Here is a 25,494-nt window from a genome sequence, read left to right on the forward strand (position 1 = left end):
TAGCTATCCCTAATTATATTGCTAACGTCTCTCGCCATTCGCGTGCAACCACAACTCATCCTCCGATGAACAAACGGTGACGCCACGTCGCTGGAACCACTCACGAGGTTATTAACTAGCGCAACGCCATGCTCTCCCTTTGTGCGTGCGACTCGGAACAATACAGCGATTACCGCATATCGTCGCCATCAATCAGGCCTGTTGTTGTTCACGGTTGCAGCCTCGAGTACGGGCATACGTGACTTGGGCGTCTCAATTAGCGGTGACTTCAGGACTCTTCGACCCTGACGTCATCCCTCTGTGGGCGCGAATTCCCGCGATAAATTCCACACCCCTTACGCAGAGGCTGAGTCGGTCACTCGCCTAAACTTGGTGACGTTATTTCGGCTCATTTCTTATTCGTTGTTTTTTTTTAATCTCCTTCTGCGATCTTAACAATATAATTACGCCTCCGGTATATTGTTTACGGTTTTCCTCTCAACCATACATTTTGAAGATAAATGTGAGCCTAAAATACCGAAAACCACATTGTGACACCCGTAATGTCTTCTCTATTTTTTATAATGTTGGTCTTTTCTAAGTTCTTTTTTATCTCTAGCCCCACCTAAATGAATACCTCCTCTTCTCTACCACTCCCCCCCCCCCCCCAGTATACAGTGTTTACGGTTTTCCCCTGAAGCATAAATTTTGAAGAGATATGGGAGTCCAAAATGTCTAGAACCATATACGGACCCCCGCAATGACTTCTCCATCTTCCTCTTTTCATAACTTTCTCTCTTCGTTAGTGAGTCCAGGACACATGCACAAGAGGACCACCTCGGCCTTGGATCAGCCCTGTATTATTATATATGTATAGCGTGCCGGCCGGAGGTGGGTCATCGCAAACAAACGCCGGAAAGGAATTATTTGTGGAGCCGCCATCATTACTTTGTTGGTCACATCCTCGAGTATACGTCACCGACGGCAGAGGCCGCTTCTGTAACGTCGCGGAGACCGCAACGTTTTCGCCCCGCGGGTTTCCGCTCATTTCTCTCGGCCTTTATTTTTTTTCTTTTTATGCACGCTTCTTCCATCCGTAACAACCAGAATTTTTTTTTCTTCTCGCACCGCTGTGCAACGATATATGTTTCCCGACGAGAAAGCGGGTCGTTAGCGCAAAGCGGTGAATTTGTTATTTATGTTGGTTCTGTAAAACTAAATATGTATACGCATCGCTAGGTAAAGCATGTGTGGTGTAACCATCCGCCGGAAAAAAAAAAAAAGGAAAGCGGATGTGCGAGCAGAACTTGGTGTCTGCGTGAGTGACGTGATATCTATCTATCTATCTATCTATCTATCTATCTATCTATCTATCTATCTATCTATCTATCTATCTATCTATCTATCTATCTATCTATCAAAAAGAGGGAGAGAGATTTTTTCTTTCTTTCTTTCTTTCTTTCCTTCTTTCATTCTTTCTTTCTTTCTTTCTTTCTTTCTTTCTTTCTTTCTTTCTTTCTTTCTTTCTTTCTTTCTTTCTTTTAGGGGCGAGCCTTGTCAGCGTGCCATGTCGTCATCATAATCTCAGCTTGTGAGTGTGACGTCCTTGTCACGGTTCATCATACACGGGCATACGCCACAAATACTGGGCAAATCTCACTACTCGCCATCGGTTCGTACTATGCGCATTATGAAATAAAGGTTCGTCGTTACTGCCTAAAAACAACGCGTCCGACTTTGCAGTGGTGTCAGTATCTCCGACAAAATTAACCAAGGCGCTCAAGTTTCTTCCGTGAAACCTGAGACTCAAGCATCAATCTCTACGGTGCACTCTTCTATTCGAAACGCCACTTTTTCACACTTGTCTGCAAAGTGATGGTTCGTTAGTGCACCGGAGGTGAGCAAAGCAGTATTTGAAAAGATTTTGCTGCTTAAAACGCTGGCGCACACCGCATGCTTTGCCCCTGACCCACGCTTTACTTAGGTGGAGCTAAGATGCCCCTTCTTTCTCATTGCGTAGGGCTTCCTTCTGACTTTATTCGTTCCTTCCTTCCTTTCTTCTTTTTTCATTATTTCTTTCTACAGCGCCGCGCAATCGTCTATCGTAATAACTGTTCCATTCCTCCATGCCGGGGATCGGACATTCATTTACGTTTATAATAGCAAAGGGCTGAGCAAGTCGATACGTATTCGTGTTAAGAGACTGGACATGCAAACACGAACAGGAGAGAAATCAAAACACCAGTGGATCAGTGGCTAGGGTGCTTGGCCGCTGACCCGAAGGTTGCGGGGTCAATCCCTGCCGCGGCGGTGACATGTCGATGGGAGAAATGACCCGGGTGCGTTGCCAGTGTACGTTAAAGAACACCACGTGGTCGAAATTTCTCGAGACATCCTTTAAGGCGTTCCTCTCAGTCATATCGTGGTTTAGGGACGTAAAACCCCACATATTGTATAAAATGGGCACCACAAACGCCATCTAACATAGACTTTCATTCACGTGCTCCGCGGCAGAACACTGCAGTCAACGATGACGGCTATGCGTTCCCGTCCAGTCAACAATGAAAAGTGCTCACGTGAAATGAAAAGCGATCTTGATAAGATATTAGATTGCTGCATCAGAAAAGACCGATATCGACAAGTCCTTGATTGGAATGGCATCATTATCGGAAAACGGTGCACTCAAATACGCATGTCTCAGGAGTTTTTTTTTTTTTTTGTGTGTGTGTGTGTGTGTGTGTGTGTGTGTGTGTGTGTGTGTGTGTGTGTGTGTGTGTGTGTGTGTGTGTGTGTGTGTGTGTGTGTGTGTGTGTATACGACTCCCAATCTGACATATTCGCCAAGCACGAGCTGCGGCTGTGCCCATGCGCTCAAATCAAGATCGCAAAAACCACCCGCAAACAGACTGGGGACATTGGTCGCGTACAGTTTGCCCGGTGAGTATGGCAAACATGGAAATATTTGATTGATTGATATGTGGGGTTTAACGTCCCGAAACCACCATATGATTATGAGAGACGCCGTAGTGGAGGGCTCCGGAAATTTTGACCACCTGGGGTTCTTTAACATGCACCCAAATCTGAGCACACGGACCTACAACATTTCCGCCTCCATCGGAAATGTAGCCGCCGCAGCCGGGATTTGATCCCGCGACCTGCGGGTCAGCAGCCGAGTACCTTAGCCACTAGACCACCGCGGCGGGGCAAACATGGAAATGTCTTAATGTGTATCGCAGCTTGAACAGCCGTGTCAAAGGCGCTTGTCTTTTGTGTGTCATCGCAGCCGTATACAATTCGGGAAAAAATCTTGATGAAGTCGTGCTTTCATTCGTTTTTTTTTTAGTTAACGAACAGAGCAACATTTTTAGTTTGCGTGAATACTACAAAAGTATTCATACCCTTCTGCCTTCCACATTTTTCAATCACGACCATTTATCTGCCTATTAGAAAGCTATCCACAATGCTCACTTATTTGTGATTGGAGGTAAACATGCTTCCGCTGGATCCACACAAGGGTTGCGTCAAAAATGTTGCGCAGCACATTGCAATGACACACTTTTGACAAAGATAATCATTATCTTTGAATAAAGTAAGCCGCTCAAACCACTCCGTCGAGCCGTCTTCGCAGACGAGTCCTCGTGCTGATCAGCTGCCACCAGTATCTCGCGACGGTCTTCGTAACAGAAAGCGGTCAAAAGCTTATTTCGCCTCTTTCGTGCCTTCCCGCACAACTAACAAGCATTCATTCATTCATCGATACTGTCAGCCCTTTTTGAATGGCTATTAATTTATATTTAAACAGAAACGGGCATAAGGGAAACATAAGAAGCACAAGTGCAACGCATCTCGTTGGTCCATCGTTTTTTTCTTTTATTCGTTGCCCAAAACGGCAACCAGCGGAAGCAGCAGCGAAAACACGGCTGCAACTGCGGTGGGCACGGCGGCTTTTGCCTACCGCTCGATACTATAAACGTCCAACGACAGCGTCACCGCATTTTCGTTGACGTGTGTCCGGTGGAATTTGTTTATAAGCAACGCGCGTGCGAACAGGCCAGCTTTCATGGCTTCCACGCATCCCAATCGGTTTTTCTTTTCCCTCGTGCTTCGGAAACACTGCCGCTATTTTTAGTTCCGCAATTACGCAGGTATCTCAAATGTACGTTTAGAACAGCACTACTCCCGGATGTTACTGCCGTCCTTGGCGGTAGTCGGTTTTTGTTTCCCTTACTTTTCTTTATCGTTTTTTTTTTCATTCATGTTATCTCTCTTTTTATTTGCTACCCTCTTGACTTTGTGCAAACAAAGGAAATTTATTGCGTGTTTCGCATCCTCTGTAACGGCGCCGCTTATGCCAACATCGTACAGTCGGACGGGCGGGTCTGCATGAATATTGTCCCATTGTTGACAGGAAAGAATTCGAACGTTGTCGCGGCGTACGCGCGGCGACTTGGCATCGTCACGCGAAACTGTCGTTTCCTGTCCACTTTAACGCTGTGCGTCGCCGTAGAGGACTAATAATGATGATTTATGGAACTTTATAGGCGTCATGACAACGATATAATTATGAGGAACGTCGTAGCGGGGGGCTCCGCGAATTTCGGCCTCCTGGAGTTCTTTAGCTGATTTGATTGATTGATTTGTGGGGTTTAACGTCCCAAAACCACCATTTGATTATGAGAGACGCCGTAGTGGAGGGCTCCGGAAATTTCGACCACCTGGGGGTGGAGTTCTTTAGCGTGCGCCTCAATGTAAGCACACGGGCTACAAGAACTTCGGTTCCATGGTGTTCGTACACATTGTAAGCAAAGTATACCATTATAGAAAACCTTATATATATATATATATATATATATATATATATATATATATATATATATATATATATATATATATATATATATATATATATATATCAAATATATATATATATATCATATATATATATATAATATATATATATATATATATATATATATCAAAATATATATATATATATATATATATATATATATATATATATATATATATATATATATATATATATATATATATATATATATATATATATATATATATATATATCAAATACGAGTTGAACGTAAACAGATTTGGAGGTTGCTGGGTTACATCCGCCATGTCGATACCGATCTCCAAAATGATTAAAATCTCGACGTCGATTCTGAAGTACTGTTTCTGTTTCACGGTTACGTTTCAACACATGTTGACCACATTGGGTGCCTCAGGCAAACAATTCTTTAGACCAGTCGTGGCTGTCTAGCTCATGCATGTAATTACCTATTATGAATATTAAAAAATGTTGGGTGAAGTCAGTCATGTGCATCAAGTGAGAGATTCTCAAGCTGCGTGTTTGACACCCCTGGCGTATAGATCGAGACACATGTACGTGGTGTGGAGCCACACCAACACTTGTTCACATCACATGGGAGTGTGTGGAGCACACTCCCATGTGCACGAAGAAGAGCACGAAGAAGAGCATGACACAAATGACACGTGGGACGAACAGGAAGCGCTGCTGTCTGGCCCGTGCCTGGAATATCAGCTACGACGGATCCAAAGAACTGAACGGATGACTCATGCCAGTGGGGCATTGGACTAGGGGCACCACCCTTCCGGACGGACTACGCCTTTCTCCCTTATATTCCCTTCGGCGCACTGGAGTTTTAGCCTGTCTGGTTTCTGCATACACTACAGTTGTTCTACGACGACGACTACTACTAAAAAGCCTGAAGCAATGCGTTGACGGAATGCCGGTCAGGATCAGTCGGTTGCTGTTTAGTTCGGCCGCAGAAACTTCGTTGAGTACTGTGTTTACCAAAACTATCATCATCATGAATGCGTGTGTGTCACTAAAATTGGGTAAATCACGCTATACTCATTCATGACTCAGCTCACTCAGTCTTTTTCACACTCAGATTGGACCGTGAGTCTGAGTGAGTACGGGTGAGTAATATTTTGACCTTGAGTCCTGCTTGAGGAATATTTTGTTGAGCCAGAGTGAGCAAGCGCCAAATATATTTCTTGAGTGAGTCCGCGTGAGTTGCGTTTTTTTTTTTCGATTTACGTCAATGACTGGCATCATGACTGGCACCATGGTCTTCCCTTAAAGGGAGATACTAGTGATAAGAAAAGTGATAAGCATAAATCACTAAAATAAACCACGTGCATGGTACTTTGTTCATAATCCAGCCCCCACTTTGCTTCGTCAAGACCAGACAGGATACGTCGTTCGAAGCTGCAGACGTCAGCAGCTCAACTGAAATGACCATATTTCGGTTCGCCTGATTTCTGTTGCATGAAATTTCTCGGCCACACATTGCGTAGTCAGGGACGCCGTTGGGAAGTGTTCTAGATAAGTAAAGACCACGGGAGCAGTTTAATTTCCGCAAGAAGCAAGGTTACATTGCTTTTTTTTGCAGAAATCTGCTGGGAAAAAAATGCGGTCACCACGTCTACGAACCAAACCGGAGATATACCGTGCTCAGCAGCGGAACGCCCTTTATCCGCCACGGTCATGCCAACCTATATACTTTTTCTAACTACCGTGTTTTATCGAATAAAATAACTTTTTAAGGTGCTATGTAGCTTCCACAATGTTTCAGCCTTTTAAATATGTATACTCAATACTGGAGGCGAAAATGTTCGATGGTCCGTGCTTGCAATAGTACATAGGATTTGGGAGAATTTAAAAAAAAAACACCACGCGGTAGACATTTTCGGAACCGCCCACTACGGCGTCTTTCATATTTTGTCATGGTTTCGGGACATTAACCACCCAAAACTCCTATTAGACAATCACCTTACATGAAGATGTAGTGTATGAGTCAGTATTTACAATATACAACTTTGTTTTTTTTTTTTTGCTTTGTAAATTTGATATCGATATGAAGTAGCCGAGGTAATATCAACCTCGACCTCTCCGCACCGAAACAGTCATAACATCTGTGCATAGGCGTGCATAGGTGCTCCGCAGTTCTATGTTGCCATATCTCAGAATTCCATCCCGATTATCCCAGTCAGAAACAACCATCCTTTGCCGCCCGTGGCTAGAAGCTTCATTCACTAACACCTTTCCGGACCGAATCGGAATGACAGACAGTACTGCCTGCGATCACTCTGGCAGTGAGAAAACCATTGCGCACGTCCTGTATCACTGTGCTCACCACAGCTCCCAATCACAACTGCTCTCAACTACTTTAATACGCCTCGACGACCAGCCACTTTCCGAAAAATTAATTTCGGAGTGCCAGATTGTTCAAGCTTCCAACCAGTGAATGACGAAGATGCTGCTGAAGTTTCTGCGGTCAACCGGCCTCACTGAACGGCACTCCAGTGCTTAATAGTAATAATTGTACGGGTTAAACGTCCCAAAACCGCCGTATGATTATGAGAGACGCCGTAGTGGAGGGCTCCGGAAATTTCGACCACCTGGGGTTCTCTAATGGGCAGCTAAATCTAAGCACACGGGCCTACAGCATTTCCACCTCCACCGAAAATGTGGCCGCCGCAGCCGGGATTCGATCCCGCGACCTGCGGGTCAGCAGCCGAGTACCTTAGCCACTAAACCACCGCGGCAGGCGCAATCTCTTGCTCGAGCCTACGCACGCGTTCTTTCCCTCTCCTTCAGATTCATTACCCTTTCTCTCTTTTTTTCCTTCCTTACCTTTCTGTTCATCCTAATCCATTCCCTAGTGCAGGGTAGTAACCCGGAATATATATTGTCGCGGTGCAGCGCGAACCAAAGGCAGATGAACGTTGACACAGCGACTCTCAGCAGCCGAACAGCAAGATCGCCTTCTTTATCTTTAATCAGCCAGAGCTCCACTACCTGGTGTCCGCCAAATCCCCTTATTGTCGTTTTGGTCCACCAGTACACACGCGTCATTTGCCCCCCTCTTAATGAGCATCGCCCCGATGCTAAACTAGTAGTGCAGTTTTTTTTTGCCTGTTCTTTAAGAAGTGTCTTGCGCAGTCACTACCTTTCATAAGGCTTCATGCGCACAACGTGAACTAGTTCGGGACGGTGCTGGCGAAGCCTCGTACTATATGAAGTGTCGGGGACGACCTCGTAGGTAACATCACTCAGTCGTCGCAGTACTAGATATGGCCCAAAGTATCTCCTCAGGAGCTTTTCAGAGAGTCCTCGTTTCCGTATGGGCGTCCAAACCCATACTCTGTCACCGGTCTGGTAAACGACTGTTCTGCGGCGAGAATTGTAGCGGCTCGCGTCGTACTCTTGTTGTTGCTGGATTCGCAGGCGTGCTAGTTGCCTTGCTTCTTCCGCTCGTTCTGTAAACATCTCGGCGTCCGGTTCGATGTCGTCCCATTCGTGCGCTAGCATCGCATCTAACATGGTTCGTACTTCCCTTCCGTGAATTAGGCTGAACGGGGTCATCTGGGTTGTTTCTTGCTTGGCAGTGTTGTATGCAAACGTGATATATGGCAAGATTTCATCCCAATTTTTGTGTTCGACGTCTACGTACATTGAAAGCATGTCTTCAATTGTTTTGTTCAGACGCTCTGTAAGCCCGTTCGTTTGCGGGTGGTAGGCGGTGGTCTTGCGATGGGTTGTTCCACTCAGCATGAGGACTTGTTCCAGAAGAGCTGCCGTAAATGCGGTTCCTCTGTCTGTGATTACGATGCTTGGTGCACCATGCCGCAGGACAACGTTCTCGATGAAAAATTGTGCCACCTCCGCTGCTGTACCTCTCTGGATAGCCTTTGTTTCAGCATAACGGTTAAGGTAATCAGTCGCGACAATAACCCAGCGGTTCCCAGCACTAGAAGTAGGAAGTGGGCCCAAAATATCCATGCCAATCTGGTCGAATGGTGTTTTTGGGACCTGCACGGGCTGCAGGAGGCCAGCTGGTTTAGTCGGCGGTGACTTCCGTCGCTGGCAGTCGAGGCAAGTACGAACATGGTGTTTTACGGCTACGGTCAGTCTTGGCCAGAAGTAGCGCTGCCGTACTCTGGCCAACGTTCTTGTGTAACCTAAGTGGCCTGAAGTCACCTCGTTGTGGCATGCTTCGAGTACTTCGGAGCGAAGGGCTGCTGGGATGACGAGCAAATACGCAGATCCTGTTGAAGAGAAGTTTCTTTTGTATAGCACTCCACTCCGTAAGCAAAATGATGACAACGCTTTTACGAAAACAGTTGGTGCCTTCTGAGATCTTTCCTCCAGGTAATTAATTAGTGCAAGTAACTCAGGGTCACCACGTTGTTGCTGTGCAATAGCGGTTGAGTCAAGCACACCGAGAAATGCTGTTTCATCCTCATCGGAAAGAGTTGCCGATTGAATAGGTGAGCGGGATAGACAGTCGGCGTCCATGTGGCGCTTTCCTGACTTGTGTACGACAGTCATGTCGTACTCCTGCAGCCTGAGACTCCAACACGCTAATCTCCCGGTAGGATCTTTAAGATTTGTCAACCAACACAGTGAGTGGTGGTCGCTGATGACTTTGAAAGGGCGGCCGTATAAATACGGGCGAAATTTTGTGACCGCCCATACCACGGCGAGGCATTCCTTCTCGGTTGTGGAGTAATTAGTCTCGGCGCGTGTTAGTGTTCGGCTTGCATAGGCGATTACTCTTTCTGTGTCTTCTTGCAGCTGCACAAGCACAGCTCCCAAACCAATATTGCTGGCATCCGTGTGTAGCATCGTTGGGGCTTTCTCATCAAAGTGGGCAAGCACTGGAGGCGTCTGTAGTCGCTGGCGGAGGTTGTTAAAAGCAGCTTCCTTTTCGTTGCTCCATTGGAAAGCAACGTCTTCTCTCGTGAGGCGGGTTAACGGTGATGCGATGCGTGCGAAGTCCGCGATGAATCGCCTATAATACGCACATAGTCCGAGGAATCGTCGGACAGCCTTCTTATCAGTCGGCACCGGGAACTGTGCAACAGCTGCGATCTTTCCAGGATCCGGACGAACGCCTGCGTGACTGACAACGTGGCCAAGAAATTGCAGCTCTTCATAGCAAAAGTGGCATTTTTCAGGCTTCAACGTCAAGCCCGCTGACCGTATGGCTTGTAAAACTGCCTCAAGTCTTTTAAGGTGCTGGTCAAATGTTGCGGCAAAAACTACGACATCATCAAGGTAGACCAAGCAGGTTTTCCACTTCAACCCAGAAAGTACGGTATCCATAAGTCTTTGAAAGGTAGCAGGCGCTGAACATAAACCAAAGGGCAAGACTTTAAATTCATACAAGCCATCTGGTGTCACAAAAGCAGTCTTCTCGCGGTCTCTTGGGTCTACCTCGATTTGCCAATACCCACTCCTTAGGTCCATCGATGAAAAGTAACGAGCATGTCAAAGTCTGTCGAGAGAGTCATCTATACGAGGGAGTGGATACACATCTCTCTTTGTCACCTGATTGAGTTTTCGGTAATCTACACAGAAGCGCAGGCTGCCATCTTTTTTTTTAACGAGGACTACAGGTGACGCCCAGGGGCTTTTTGAGGGCTGAATGACGTCATCTTCCAGCATTTTGTCGACTTGCTCTTGTATCACTTCGCGTTCCCTTGCAGCCACGCGATAGGGGTTTTGGTGAATTGGTCTCGCCATGTCCTCGGTAATTATCCGATGCTTGGTTAGAGGTGTGCGGCCAACTCTTGATGTTGTCGAAAAGCAGTCTTTGAATTCGGCCAGTAGCTCAAGAAGCCTCTTTCGCTCGTTCTTAGGCAAAGTAGTGCTAACGTCAAGAACTGGTGTCGAATCAAGTTTTGGCGCCTCGTCGACTACTGCCAAGCAGCCTTCTGCGTCTGTGATATCGTCGAAGTAAGCGACGGCCATGTCTTTTCGAAGGTGCCGGCGCTCATCACTAAAATTTGTCAGAAGCAAGTCCGTGCGTCCAGCGGCGACACTGACGATACCTCTTGCGACGGAAATGCTGTGTGTGAAGAGGAGCGAGGTTATTCGGTCTGCTACTCTTTCGCTGTCAAACTGGACAGCGGCTGCCACAGAAACAGGCGTGCATGACCGTGGAGGGAGAACCACATCGTCATCAGTTAGACGCAATTGGTTTGGTCGCGCTTGTGTACAATCAGGTGCGCCCGAACTGTTACGGAATGTAATCAAACTGTCTGGGATATTGATGACGGCACCGTACTCTCGTAAGAAGTCCATACCAATAATTAGATCCTTGCAGCATGCGGCGAGAACGACGAACGACGCAACAAAAGAAGAACCTCCTATGTCAATTCTCGCTGTGCATCTCCCAGAGGGCATCAATAACTGACCACCTGCCGTCCTTATTTGAGGGCCTGTCCACGGTGTCTTCACTTTTTTGAGGCGCATGGCGAGGTCCTGACTGATGATAGAAAAGTCGGCACCGGTGTCGACTAAGGCTGTTACTTTCTGGCCGTCAAGAAAAACACTCAGGTCAGCGGTCACAATGTCGTCGCTCTCACGTCTTGTCGTATTTAAAGCGTCGTGTAATGGGGGCTTTTCGTCGTCATCCTCGTGGCCTGCAACCTTACCCCCGGAGGTCGCCGCCCTCAGTTTCCCCGTCGCGGGCTGGGTGACCTTCTTGCGTTAAGGTCCGTGGAGGTACGTCGGTGTGACGAAGGTGAATGAGCGGGAGAAGGAGAGCGGGATTGACGTCCCAGACCTGGATGGCGGGTAGGTATTGCCTCCTCGTCAGAAGTACGGTATTCGTAAAAGTGAGAACGGGCTCCATGGAAAGAGGCGTCCTCACGGCGTGGTATGTATTCTTCGTTCGCACGTCGATCGTCAGACCATGTTCGAAGCTGGCGGAACGAATCATTGCGGTGCCAGCAATGACGGGCAATATGACCTGCGCCTCCGCAGTTAAAGCATAGTGGACGTCGATCGATTGTGCGCCATGCGTCTGTTCTTCGGAGCGGTGGACGTCTGAGCCTCCCTTCTTGCGACGATGTCCATGGTGCTGCTGTGGACGCCTGGTGGTACGTCGGTTGGCTTGGCGGTCGGCTCAGGGTCTGCTCTTGCCGCGGTGACCAAGGGGCCGTCGGCACTGGGTGATATGGCGGCGATGTACCAGATGGTGAACGTCGCAGAGCATCGGCATAGCTCATGGGACGGTGCTCGTCACCAGGACCAGCGGTAGAAAAGGCGTGGCGGATTTCGTCGCGTACCAGTTCAGCGACGGACGCAACGGGGGTTTGAGCAACTGGATTCCGGAACTTTTGAAGTTCTTCGCGAACTATTTCCCTAATGAGGTCTCGCAGGGAGCTTTGATCCTCAGGTAAGGCGGCAGCATTGATTAGGTCGCTGCTAGAGATTCGATGATACTGCCTGCATCGTTGATGGAGCGCCCGCTCGATAGCCGTAGCCTCCTTGATGAAGTCAGCTACGGTACTTGGAGGGTGGCGCAGTAGCCCGGCGAAAAGTTGCTCCTTAACGCCGCGCATGAGGTAGCTCAACTTCCTATCTTCGCTCAAGTTCGGGTCAGCTCGACGATAAAGACGAGTCATATCTTCAGCAAACATAGTAACGCTTTCATTGGGTTTTTGAACCCGTAGCTCCAACAGCTGCTGCGCACGGTCGCGTCGATCGACATTGGTGAACGTATCGACAAGCTGTTGTCGGAAGTCGCCCCAAGTTAAGAGACTGGCTTCTCTGTTTTCATACCAAATTTTCGCACCGCCGTCAAGGTAGAAATAGGCGCGCGAGAGCTTTTCTTGTTCAGGCCACAGATTAATCTTGGCGACACGCTCGTAGTGCTCAAGCCAGTCGTCCACGTCCTCATGGGCGCCGCCACTAAAGTGATAGGGAACCAGCGGTTGAAAGATGGTTACCTGTGAAGGCTGTGTTGGCAGGGGGCCTTGGGGCGCCGGTTGCGGACTGGCGTTGGCCATTTGGAGAGGTAATCGGCACTTGCGAGGTTCCGTAGAAGGCGTGAACTCTGGAGCGAGGCCTATCAGCCGCCGACTGAACCGGTGCACGGGAGTTGCAATGGGTCACAATGCGTCCGAGCTGGATGAACGGCTCCCAGTGGGAGTATGGAGCATTAGGTAGGGTTGCGTCCCAGCACTTCCACCAGTGTCGCGGTGCAGCGCGAACCAAAGGCAGATGAACGTTGACACAGCGACTCTCAGCAGCCGAACAGCAAGATCGCCTTCTTTATCTTTAATCAGCCAGAGCTCCACTACCTGGTGTCCGCCAAATCCCCTTATTGTCGTTTTGGTCCACCAGTACACACGCGTCAATATATATATTTTTCTGGTTAACCTTCCTGCCTTTCACTTAGCCTTTCCCTCTCTATCACTTGGAGTGAAAAATTGTAATGCTACATATCGGTTATGTTGGATATCTCCTCACTGCTGCTGCTACAATAAAAAAAAATAAAGCTTAATACTTACTAAACTTGTAGTTGAGACAAACTTAGTTGCATGTACAGAAAAGTTATTGAACATGCACCAGCAAATGTCCTAGCGAGGTTAAAGTACTTGTACTTTTCTCGTCGCGTTGAGCGTCGTTTAAGCATTCGATACATGAGCCGAAGGCAAAACGGTGGTTCGCTGTGTGTCAGTTTTTTTTTTTTTTTACACTGCCTCAGTTAACTACAACTGATTCGTTCTCACTGCGTTCGACACCCTTACCAAAGGATGTGGTGCGCACACTTGCAAATTAAGGTCGCTGTTACACTGTATCACGCAGTAAGGTAAACCTACGAATGCGTCCATAAGGTATGCCAGGCTAGAATCTGTGTGCTTTCGTCGTTTGATTTGATTTGTTGGAGGAGTACGTGCTTCGTTCCCTCAGTATTTCACTTATTTGTTTTCTCGCGTTAGAAAATATGAGCGTATCGACGCCACCTTGAAACTATCAACACTGCAAGTGTGTTTGTTTTTTTTTGGGGGGGGGGGGGCTTGTGAAATCTGTCATTGTTGCTCTCTATATCATGGCCTTCCCATTGAATGGAGTGTTCAAATGCAATGCAATACACCTTCGGGTCTATTAAAGTCGGGAAATATGGACCTCACTTGTCACTAATATTGACCACATTGAGTACGCTCGTTGAAAGACGATAGTTATAGCGCGAGAACAAAACGACGACACAGAGACAAGAAGGACACGAAAGACACGAGCGCTCCTTCTTGTCTCTGTGTCGTCGTTTTGTTCTCGCGCTATAACTATCGTCATGCCATACCAACTAGCCCAAGCTGCCACACTTCTTCGTTGAAAGAGTCTGAACGATAGTGTACTCACAGCTGGTGACAATGATGCATGCTGCAGCCACAGCCGTCCACACATTTGGTCGAGCCATGCTTTGGGGCGACGAAGGCGAATATGGCCTCCTCGACAAGTGATTCAGCTCTGGAAGGTGTTCTCGACTGCAAATACGGGCCGCGGTACACCACGTGTTGTGACTTCTTGAGGAAGCGAAGAAAGTCGCGTGCTTCAGCAGTCTTTTGCAAAAGGCCTTGAAATTTGCAGACACTGCTGCTTGAGACCAGTGAACCAGAGTCGTAAGAGAGCACCTTGCTTAATAAAACTCGGGGCTAGTGACTCCACAGGCCAGTTTTCGGTGAGTACAGAGTTTAAGGAACCTTCAACGGACTACGCGGAATTCAATCATGTAACGAGCACAAAGTTGCGAATGGAGTTTCAACTTCGCCACCGTGCTTGAAATAACATAATCGGCACTTTTTGCGAGGCGTGAAGGCTGTTCTATTGAGCTGCTCGGCTGATCTCCAGAAGACTGCGGGACAACCTCGCAGAGACGACTTGGAAAAGTTCCTCCGAGAAAGTTCGTACCAACGCCGATTTCCAAAGGCCGTCCACTTGCAACAGGCCGTAAAGCCTGGCTCACAAACTGCACGAAGAATTATCTACACTAAACGCGAAGGATGGGTTCGACTTGCCGCTACACCGCTTCAAACTCCGGTACAGCTCACGGTGTGATGATCATCCGGCACCTACTGCCACCGGCTCCGCAGACGTCCAATTGTTTCGAGCGCCAAGCGCGTTCTTGGAGCTGCCGCGAGCGCTTACTTCACCACAACCACCGTCGAGGCGAGGGGGTTGTTGAGTCGGAGCCGGTAACGGTTTCGACCTCCTCCTCCTCCTCTTTCCCGCGCATTCGCCACCCCCTCGGACACGCATGGGCGCTGGTCCACGCAACGCGCCCCGCAGGTGACTGTGGGTGGGGTACCAGCTACGCCCTCGCCGTTCGAGACAGCGGCCTGACAGTGGAAGCTTCGTCTTCTCGCAGCAGCGTCCTGTTTGGAACGTCGTTTTTGGGGACACCAGATAGCATGAGCCTGACTGCTGGTCGACCCGACCTGCTCTTCAGTAATGGTTACGAGGCGTTTCGCAAGCTTCCTTGAGCTATGACTCTTCTTTAATTGCTCTGAGCCTCTCAGCCTTCGGGACCTTCTTTTTGCTCTCGAGATCGGCAATTTCGATGCTTTCGAAGGCTTCCTTTTCGAGTGCCTCGTGTAGCTTTTTTTTTTTTTTGCTAGTTACGACGGTTGTTGTTGATGACACGCCCTCCTGCTCTAAATGGTCTGACATACTAGATGTGTTTGATAGCAGAGATGATACGTCTTCAAGAAAAAAAAAAACTGCAACTTCTGTAACTCTCAGGCATCCTTACCGCTATTTGCATCAGAAACAAAAAAGAGGTAATGGATAAAAACAACCCCTACGGGAAGCTTTTGAATACAGTGCATGACCTTCAGTGAAGTGTCCTCATGTATAGTCAATGCAACGTCGGCACAAGTTTTTCTCAAGAAGATCTTGACTCCCGCAGCTCGAGTTCTCCGTGACCACTCCCAGTGACTGGGCACTCGGTTGGGATGCACGAAAAGCTTTATTATCAACTCGTTCATCTGCCACTCCCCTCCCTCTCTTTTTTTTTTTCATTTTTACCTACATGACACCATGCTTTTGCGGCAACAGGGTAGCACGCATGAACTGTTTGAATCACTGGTGCAGTCAGTGAGGTGGGGTGGGGTGGGAGGTGGCGTAGTTTCGCACCCCGAAATTTTTCTGTTTTGCATGCGTGTATACACGCACGCACATACAAGCACACGAACCAACATAGGTATTTCAGTTGAAATATGTGCTCCGCAGTACGAAATACGCGTTCGAATAGATGTACTTTTTTTTCTTCTCTAATTCTGTACAACGTTTTTTTTTTCAGTTATTTTGTTCTTGTTTTATCTTCTTCCAAATACGCTATGTAACTGTCGACGATTTATCGCATTGAAGTTCCCCTATTCAAGGCATGCTCAGGTACGTGAATGAAAAAATAAGAACACAGTAGACGCAGACTTCCCAGCCCAGCTCCTCTGCCTTCGCCTATCTCTTGTCGCCAGTTTTCTTAAATGAGAAATAGTCCTGCGTGCTCTGACTTGCAGTATACCCTTCTAAAACTCCTATTAGAATTCGCCGCAAGGGTCTGGGTTTTTCGCCAGGCTGTCAGAACTCGAAAAGTGGAGGGACAAATGCATCTTATCCGCCTGGAAGGTAGCCCTGGCCCTGAAACAAACACAGAGAAAACAAAAATGAGTGAACGAAAAGAAAATACTGTTGAGGAAAGAAAGACAATACGAGAGAAGAACAAGGAGAGGTTTCTTCGTTTCATCTCGGCTGCCGTCTCGGCACAGGCCCTCTTCTTTCTTCCGAGAAGTATACGACTTGGCCGAGGTCCGGCCTTGGAGCTGTGTGTTTCTTTGCGAGCCGCTTTTACTTTCAGGCTGCTCGCTAGCTGTCTTACACAGTTGCGTCGCACTGCTTGTTCCTTTTTTGCATGCTTTGATTTCGTTTTCGTATGCTGGCCTTCCTACTGGCAGCACTCACGTCGCTTCTCCACGCTGTGGCGAGCGCGAAGACATGGGCGCGGATTCGCAACCGCGGCAATGCGCCGGATTGTGAAACGTCGCTTACCATTTAAAACAAGAAAAACAAGTAAAAATAGAAAGAAAAGACGGGTATCCACGTGTGTGTAATAGCGTCAAGAGCGGAACACGCCTGAATGCCTTTATTCAATCCCCGCGCCGGCCTGGTGGGACGCGCCTGCGATGCGTCGCTCGGATAGAACCTACGCGTGCTGCGCTGGTGGATGGGAGTTGTTTTTCGCTGCCTTTTCTTCTCTGCAGCGTATTTTGCGGACGGCGGATACACGCGTCGAACGGTCACGCACGTCTGACTCGGACGCTATAGCGTCACGCGAAGGACACATACTTGCGAACGATTCGGGCGTCAAATACGCGCCACAAAAGATGTCCGAACCTCGGCTTTTCGACTCGGTTGTTTGTGTGAACACGATCCTTGAAAGGAGTCTTTCCGGATGTTTTTTTTCGGTGTTTCTCCTGGCTTTATACGTTTCCTTCGTCGGGAGTTTTTACAGTGAAGACAGGGAAAGTTGACGGAGAACTGGCAATGGCCACGAAAAGAAAGGTGGAACCGGGTCCTTTGACAAAAAAAGGGTGTCCAGCACTCCCCCCTCTCCCCCTTTACGAAATTTTAATGTGGATGTTTTAGCGAAAATGAATAACAAAAAAAATTTTTTTCTCCAAACGTTCAAGGGCTCAAGAACTTCGGCAAGTGCACACCCCGAAAATAGTTTCTGCCTACAGGCTTGGGTGGAAAAAATGGTGTCTCGTTACGTTGCTTAATGGTGCTGCATTAAGGGTACAAACGAGCGCATATAGCTTGGTCGAGATAATGAGGAAGTAAAGTCGGAAAGGAAACACGATGAATTGAGCAACGTGGGGTCTATTATATCATACGAAGTAGATTGTCGAAAGAAGGAATCCATTATCGGGAACTGCAGAGGAGTAAATGACGCGACTGCGATCAGGAATTTTGCAGTCGCAAGCTCTAGTCAGCAGACGTGAGGAGTGAAGTTGGCTGGAAAACGTACTTGCCCTGTAGTGTACGGTATATTGTATGATTATGACCATACAGAGAGACCCTACGAGATCTTAGCGTTTCCAAATCTGTTTAGAATATTTGTCACTGGTAACTAGTGTAGTTCTATCCAAAAAAGTTCTATCATGTCTTTGTCAGTGAGTGAGTGAGTTTTTCTGATAGCGAATGTCCCGTTCCGGCAGATTTGAGGCCTTAAGTGTTTTCATGGGGGCCGTGACGTTAATAAAGAAAGCAACCGGTATGTCTAAGATAAACCGACTTTGCAAGATTTTTTTTCAGCGCGCGAACAAAGGAAAAAGGACAGGGTAGACAGAAAGAGCGCTGACTTCCAACTAACTTTATTTCACAGAGTGGCAAGAATATATACGTCTAAAAAGGCTGATTACAGAGCATGAAGGTAAAAAAGCGCGCTGAAAAAAATCTTGCAAATATGACTACGCACCAACAAGCCCAAGCTTACACTCTTGTAAACCGGCTTATTAGGCCGAACTTGAAGCCAGTAAACGGAAAGTTCGGTAACAGCAATTCAGACTAGCACTGATAGCGGCGAACGGAGCGTCGGCCGTCGCTCAACTGGCAAGCGGCGAAGCGTGTCGGCATTTATACAGGTGCCGTCGCATATTCCAGCCATCAATAGTCGTTGCGCAAGCTCTGGATTAATCTCGAGTGTTCGCGTTTTGCGCGCACAGAACGATCTACAATGCCATCGCGATCCTTGACCCCGCCGCGGTGGTCCAGTGGCTAAGGTACTCGGCTGCTGACCCGCAGGTCGCGGGATCGAACCCCGGCGGCAGCGGTGGCTGCATTTTCGGTGGAGGCGAAATTGCTGTAGGCCCGTGGGCTCAGATTTGGGCGCACGTTAAAGAACCCCTGGTGGTCGAAATTTCCGGAGCCCTCCACTACGGTGTCTCTCATAATCATATTGTGGTTTTGGGACGTTATACCCCACATATCAATCAATCAATTGATCGCCAACCTTCGCGAACAATGAGGCGAAGTTTGCGCTGAGCATTCCTGGCAGGGTTTGTGGGCCAAAACCGAATGAAGCAAAAGTGAAAATAAGAGACGCACGTGGTAGTATATCATGCGAGGACTCATTGGTCAACTTGCTGCTCGTAATACGTTTACGTGCTACGTGACTCCAGCTGCCAACAAAAGAGACTCGCCGTCATGGCTGTGAGGGGTGCGGGCAAACACTCTTGATATTACACATAACAACAGTATACACGTCGAATAGAAACGTATACAGAAACATAGACGTTGAAAAAGAACATCAACGTGTATTTCTCTAACTGTATTGATTTGAAATTTATCTTAAAGACTGAAAACGGCAATCCTCAAACTTCGCCGTCGAGAGTCACCATAAATTGACAACGTCCTCTTGGTGTTATATTTTTTACTGCTAAATATTTGTTAGCGTTCCCTATCGATATGGAGCAAAAGTCAAGCATGTCAAGTTTTCTAAACTTGCCTTACACAAGAGGGGTAAAGCTGAGAGACGATACTTCCATATTTGACTCGTAACTCCTAACTATACTTTACAAGCGTAGGTTCCGGGGTGAGGTTCACGAAACCCTAACTCAGCATTCATTTAGTAATAAATCTTTTCTCTCTATAGTTCAGCATCAGCGTGGACTTAGGCAAATAAACTTTATCAGTACAAAGTTTCAATCGTGGGATTGCTCGCAGCGAATACAGCAAGAAAATAAAATCATTATATAATGGATGTGAATAGACGCATGCAACTTTTAGACGATTCATGAAATGCCTGAGTAAGTTAGCGCAATCTTTAGTGCTTTGTTCAATGAGTAGAATTCGTTGTAAAAGCTGGGGCTCACCCGACATCTGATTTAATATGTAAGCAAATTTATTGCTTGTGTTTCTTGGCTGTTATTTTTCGTTTATTTCCGCCTACACCTAACACACGTTTTCTATTGCATTGCAGGTTTTTAACGCCATGGCACGGTATGTCCCTCACCAATAACAAGGAAAGCGACGCCCTGAAAAATAGGTTGCCAGCTTCTTGCCAGCGTAAGGGTAAGCTTGTGTTGATTTCCTTATCCCTGTGATCTTGCTACGAAGGTACTTCCCCGTCAGGCAGCCACGGCGTTCATTAACATTGCTTAAACATTTACATTTCTGACTAAACAGATGAACTGGTGGACTCGAAATAAGCGTGTTATTTTTATATTGAGTAAATCTACTAGAAGTTTTAAACTTGACCAGAGGTTGAAGAACGCAAAGCTTTTTAGTCTAAAAACAAGATTACAGGCTATATCCTAACTGACAATGATATTGCGGCGTTGTGATGGTTTTTAACTAAAGAAAGAAATGGTATGCGTGTTTATGCGCATGAAACTGTTTGTGGCTTAAGTGAGAAATCTACGTCGATTGCGGGAACACTGCAAGTTACAACAAACTATACTGTCTTTTTTTTTTGTCCCTGCCTTAAAAGACTGAACTTCGTGACGCTCTTCCATTTTACACATGCTTTATAACAAGAACGTAAAAAGCATCGTACGTTGAACAAACTTTTTGTCTTATTTTCACGCTTTCACATGTTTTGCCGTTCCCACATTGACATATACAGTAAGGAAGTGAAATATATATCTTTTTGTGACTATATCTCTATCGCTTGACATTGGTTTCGATATATGATGTATACATTTTTACAAGTATCCACTAGGATTTCTTGAAGAACGTTTATCGTATGCTGATTTCACTTTGTATTATTTATTTTGTTGCCGTTCGCATTCCTCGTAATATGTTTGTTTAGTCCGCTCCCTCCCTTAAGAATTCGCCTCGAGGTTGGAAGCATGTGCAAAACGAAATAACTGTAAATTTTTAGAATAGGTGAACTGGGCAGCAAAGTAATTTGAAACGTCCTAGCTTAGTCGAAGAAAGTATCGTCTGGATCCTTCTGTGTAAACTTGAATCTTTCGGAATTGTGGGTCCCGCTTTGCAGTTCATTCGCAATTACTTAACAAATCGCTCACAGGTAGTTTATGTCAATAACATTGCGTCATCTGCTAAGCCAGTTACCATGGGCGTCCCTCAAGGTTCAATCTTAGGCCCTCTTCTATTCCTACTTTTTATTAACGACCTACCTAGTTCCCTTAATCATACTAACTGTCTTCTTTACGCCGATGACACTACTATTTTTACATCCCAGAAAACAACTGCTGAACTTGAAAGTAGCTTAAACTCCGATCTCTGTAATATTTATCAATGGTGTGTTAACAACCATCTTTATATGAATCCCTCTAAAACTACATTTGTGGTGTTTTCATCCGCACAGAACACATTTCCCTCACCAGTTTCCGTATCTCTTAACAACCATATTATTTCCGTATCGGATCATGTGAAGTTCTTAGGCGTAATACTAGACAAGCATTTGAAATATAACTATCATGTACTCTCAATATTAAAAAAAGCTTCTTTTGGCATTCATGTTCTCATTAAAGCCCGCCCTTATTTTCAGTCACGCATTATTTTATCATTATACTATGCATATATTCATAGCCATCTTTCCTATTGCATTTCATCCTGGGGTAATACATATGCCAGTCACCTGGAGCCCCTTCTACATCTTCAGAAACGGGCACTACGTCTGATCGCCTTCGCTCCATTTCAATCGCCTTCTACGCCACTCTTTATTTATTTTTCCGTGCTTCCAATTAATCTTTTGTTCACTCTAAAGTTAGCTATATTGATGTACCGCCTCATTTATCATGGTCTATGTGTTTCAGGGCTATCCACACAACATCTTGTCAATACTAATAACACCAGGTTTTCAGCCTGTCACAATTTCCTTCTCCCTAAAGTGCGTAGCAATTATGGAAAACTAACTTTTAAATTTACAGGTGTATCCGTATGGAACAACATACCACTTGAAATAAAGTTATGTCCCACATTCTATTCATTTCGCAAAATGTTTAAAGAGTACCTAATCACAAAACGTGTTTTCTAAACTCTGCCGTCGTGCCTTACTCCTAATTTTAGTATTTCTTTTACTAACTATACCACTTGCTGTTGCACAGAACTTTTCTTGCCTTGTTATTATAAAATTTTAACCATTCTTTGTTTAATTCGTACAAAGTGTTTTTCACTGCTTGCTGCATTGTTATCGCAATTTACTTATTCTCTAACGGAAGTCCCCCCCGACAGTTTTCTAACTTCGGGACCTCCTCTGTACTGTAGAATTTTATTCATGTAATGTATGCATTCCTGAAATAAAGTTTGATTGATTGATTGATTGATTGATTGGACAAAGTAGGGGATAAAAAGTGTTTGAAATCGGCCTTGGAAAGTATGTTGAGAATGCCATGATTGCGTGAAATAACGCATGAACGCGACGTAAGTATCGATTGCGGCAACTGTCGTTTGTTGCTGCGAACGAAGTCACAAGTCCGATTCTCGGCCACAATAGAAATCATTTTTCCCCGTTTTAGTGGCGTGCAAATGCGCAACTGTACTGAGGAATATATAGGCTATAAAGTTTGCCATATGATTAAAAAATTAAATAGTTCTTCTGTTGTGATGTATCTTGTAGCCTCCAGTGTTACTCAGTTTCTCACTTGCTCACTCACTCACTAAATCAATCAATCAATCAATCAATCAATCAATCAATCAATCAATCAATCAATCAACCTATCAATTATTAAACCAGTCAGTGAATCAATCGATGATTAAACCAGTGAATCAATTACGAATGGTGATTAGACATGGGAGAGTCAGTGAGGTCATGACTCAGAAGCGCCTGACTGCCCCACTATCACCGGTGCTCTCGAGTTGGCACTCGACGCCCTTCACCAGCCAAATTACCAGAATAATAACGTCGAACGAGGTGACGACGCGTGGGACAGCTTTCGCTCCGCGTCACGAAATCACTCCTTTACGAAGCACACGTCACGAGACCAACGCGAAAAAGAAAAAAAAACTCTCGAAGCATTGTCATTGGAGGGCGGAATCGTTCGTTTGCAAGTGAACGGAAAGCCGTGCGATCCTTGTTCGAGCGGACGAGGAAGTCGGTAACCACGCCTCTTTGCGAGACCTTCCAGCCACCAGGCAGTCACGTTCGACACGGTGCACGCGAGCGTGGTTATTACACGGCAGCTCGCCAAGGGTGCGAGTGAATATGATGCGAGCAGTTCGAGGGTGGTTAACTCGAAACTCCCTACCGGAAAGACTGCAGTTGTGAACGGCCTGGCTTCCTGGACGCCTTCAAGGTTTTGGCGGCGCCAAGGGATTGTTCGTCTTCGTCAAGGTGGCCCAACGTCCCGATACTGACATCTCTATATTGCTTCTACAGCCACTTAAGGGGCCGTGTTTCATTGGAACGTTCGGTGATGGCAATTATACGCGATTGTATACGCCGAGAAGCCTGGGGTAATCTAACGAGCAGCCCGTCCTTCTTAATATGCCGAAACATCCATGCAAGCCGCATCGGCCACTTTAATTACGTTGGTGCATTACATTAACTAACGCTCTCGTAGATTCTATCTTTGCGTTTCCTAAAATAGTATTGGCACAGCTGACTAAATCGTGACACGTACATCCGTTCTTTTCCTGATGTGATTCTTAAAGAGAAAAGAAGAGTGAGCCCCGTGATTGTCTTCATCAGAGTGCGACATCAACAGCAGCTCACGAGGAATGGAGGTAAGGAGGAATTAAAACGATAGGATTAAAGGTATAGAGATAAAGAGGGGAAAGGTGAAAGCGTGTCGCAGAGACGGCGACACCCAGAAGGAAGGAGAAGCTATAGGAAAGATGAGCACGGTCGCAGGAGTCCGAGGATGGGACTCCACTCAGCGAGAGCTCTTGTCGGCGGCAGGAGATGGCGTAGGGCGAGCCAGTCGGCCAGAGCTGCACTGTCGTCGGAGATCGCGGGGGCACAACCGGTCGGCACGAAATCCAGAGAGCGAGTCCATCCGTTCTCGCTTTATATGCGTACATTTATGTGGGACGATGCTCTCACGTTCGGGCGTTTACCTGAAGTATTCATAAGTACATCAAGGTGTGTTGTACGTGCACGTGGGCAAAAAATTGGTGCTCGAACCAACTCTTGTACTGAGATTAACGTGTATGCTTTAAAAAAAGAGAGGAAGAAAGAAAGAAAGAACGCGTGTTCAAAATTTTCTGAGTCTGGTTTGGACGTGGTTTTGACACCCAACACCATGGAAATCATATTATGAAATAGCACATTGCATACATCATTTGTAAGACATTATAAGTTCTTTATTCACCTTTGGTTCTCTATTTCTTCCTGGGAAATCTACTTGGATAATTTTCGTTTCTTACTGCCAGGTCTGTATATTTGAGGGAAATTTTATCACAACATGGTTGAGCCTCTGTGCACCATTAAACAACGTCTCAAAGGCAAGTCCACCGATCGAAATGTCGGCCTACCTGTCTGAGGAGCATCAGTGATGTTCATACAATTTCTACAAGGGATGGGAGAAAAAAAACGATTCGCCACAAACGCGCGCGCACACACACACACACACACACACACACACACACACACACACACACACACACACACACACACACACACACACACACACACACACACACACACACAAGCACACACTCACACACACACACACTCTCACATACACACACACACAACACTCACATACGCACACACACACACACACAACACTCACATACACACGCACACAACACTCACATACACACGCACACAACACTCACATACATACACACACACAGAGGGAGAAGGAAAATGCACTAAGCATTGAAAAAGGAAGGCCATTTAAGCTCCGATAACGCGAAAGCTGCATGCAGTGTGAGCCTGTGTTTTATACAGCAAGTGTTCTACTGCTTTACTCGTCACCGGACCACTAACGCACCACGACTTTGGAGATGTATTTGAAGAAGTGGTGTTTTAAATAGATAAATTTACCGTACGTTTGTGTCTCTCGTTTTAGATGAGAAACTTGGGTGCCTTAATAAATTTCGTCGTTATGCTGATGGCACTGCTAAGCTAAACGTAACGCTTGATTGATATGTGGGGCCTAACGTCCCAAAATCACCGTTAAACGTAATGATTGAAGCCGTAACGACGACGCTTCAACTCATAATACGCATAGTATGGACCGGTGATGGGTGGTCGGGTGTACTTTTTTCTTTTCTTTTTTTTTTTACGCATACACCTTCGGTGGTGGACGGTTGCGACGACGTGACACGCCGAGAAGCCGAGACCCTCAGATGCCTTTTCCTTAGAATGGGTGTCGAAACTCTTCACACCTACATATTCAGCACCTGTGACTAGAAAGCAGTTACGAAACTGCAGCGGCGACCCTTTGTCGCGAACGCGACGCGAGACCACACAACCGTAAACGACCAAGAGTTCCAGCCAACCTGACGTTTCAATCAAATACGCCGGCATCTAAAATGAGCCAGAAGCAACTGAATGGAGTTGCATCTTTCAGCCGGGAATACCCAGGAATACTTCCATTTTGCACTTACCTCGCCTTCTGTCGCTTTCGATCAAGAAAGGCAATTACGGAGTTCTTTTTTTCAATAGAGCTACACAACCCATTACGTTCTTTTTTGTGTGTGCGTGTGTGTGTTCGTTCGACGCGTGACACGTTTAACAGTTTCCATCACTGTGCAAGG

At 46.4% G+C, this 25,494-nt stretch overlaps 2 protein-coding genes across 3 annotated transcripts in view; one reads left to right on the plus strand and one right to left on the minus strand.

The window, feature by feature from the left end:
* The window catches only part of LOC119163451 (uncharacterized), a 36,166-nt gene extending 21,779 nt beyond the window's left edge, over window positions 1-14,387 (minus strand). Inside the window, exon 1 of the mRNA XM_037415454.2 lies at window positions 14,182-14,387. Coding sequence (XP_037271351.2) covers window positions 14,182-14,239 — 58 coding nt within the window. The 5' untranslated portion in view covers window positions 14,240-14,387. The remainder of the gene's footprint in view (window positions 1-14,181) is intronic.
* Window positions 1-25,494, plus strand: part of LOC119164846 (uncharacterized) — a 145,801-nt gene that overhangs the window by 88,106 nt on the left and 32,201 nt on the right. For both annotated transcript variants that reach the window (XM_037417048.2, XM_075873089.1), the window contains exon 2: window positions 19,799-19,890. The gene's annotated coding sequence lies outside the window, so the exon portion shown is untranslated. The remainder of the gene's footprint in view (window positions 1-19,798; window positions 19,891-25,494) is intronic.

This window comes from Rhipicephalus microplus, chromosome 9 (genome assembly GCF_043290135.1).
Source record: "Rhipicephalus microplus isolate Deutch F79 chromosome 9, USDA_Rmic, whole genome shotgun sequence".
In the NCBI taxonomy this organism is placed as follows: Eukaryota; Metazoa; Arthropoda; class Arachnida; order Ixodida; family Ixodidae; genus Rhipicephalus; species Rhipicephalus microplus.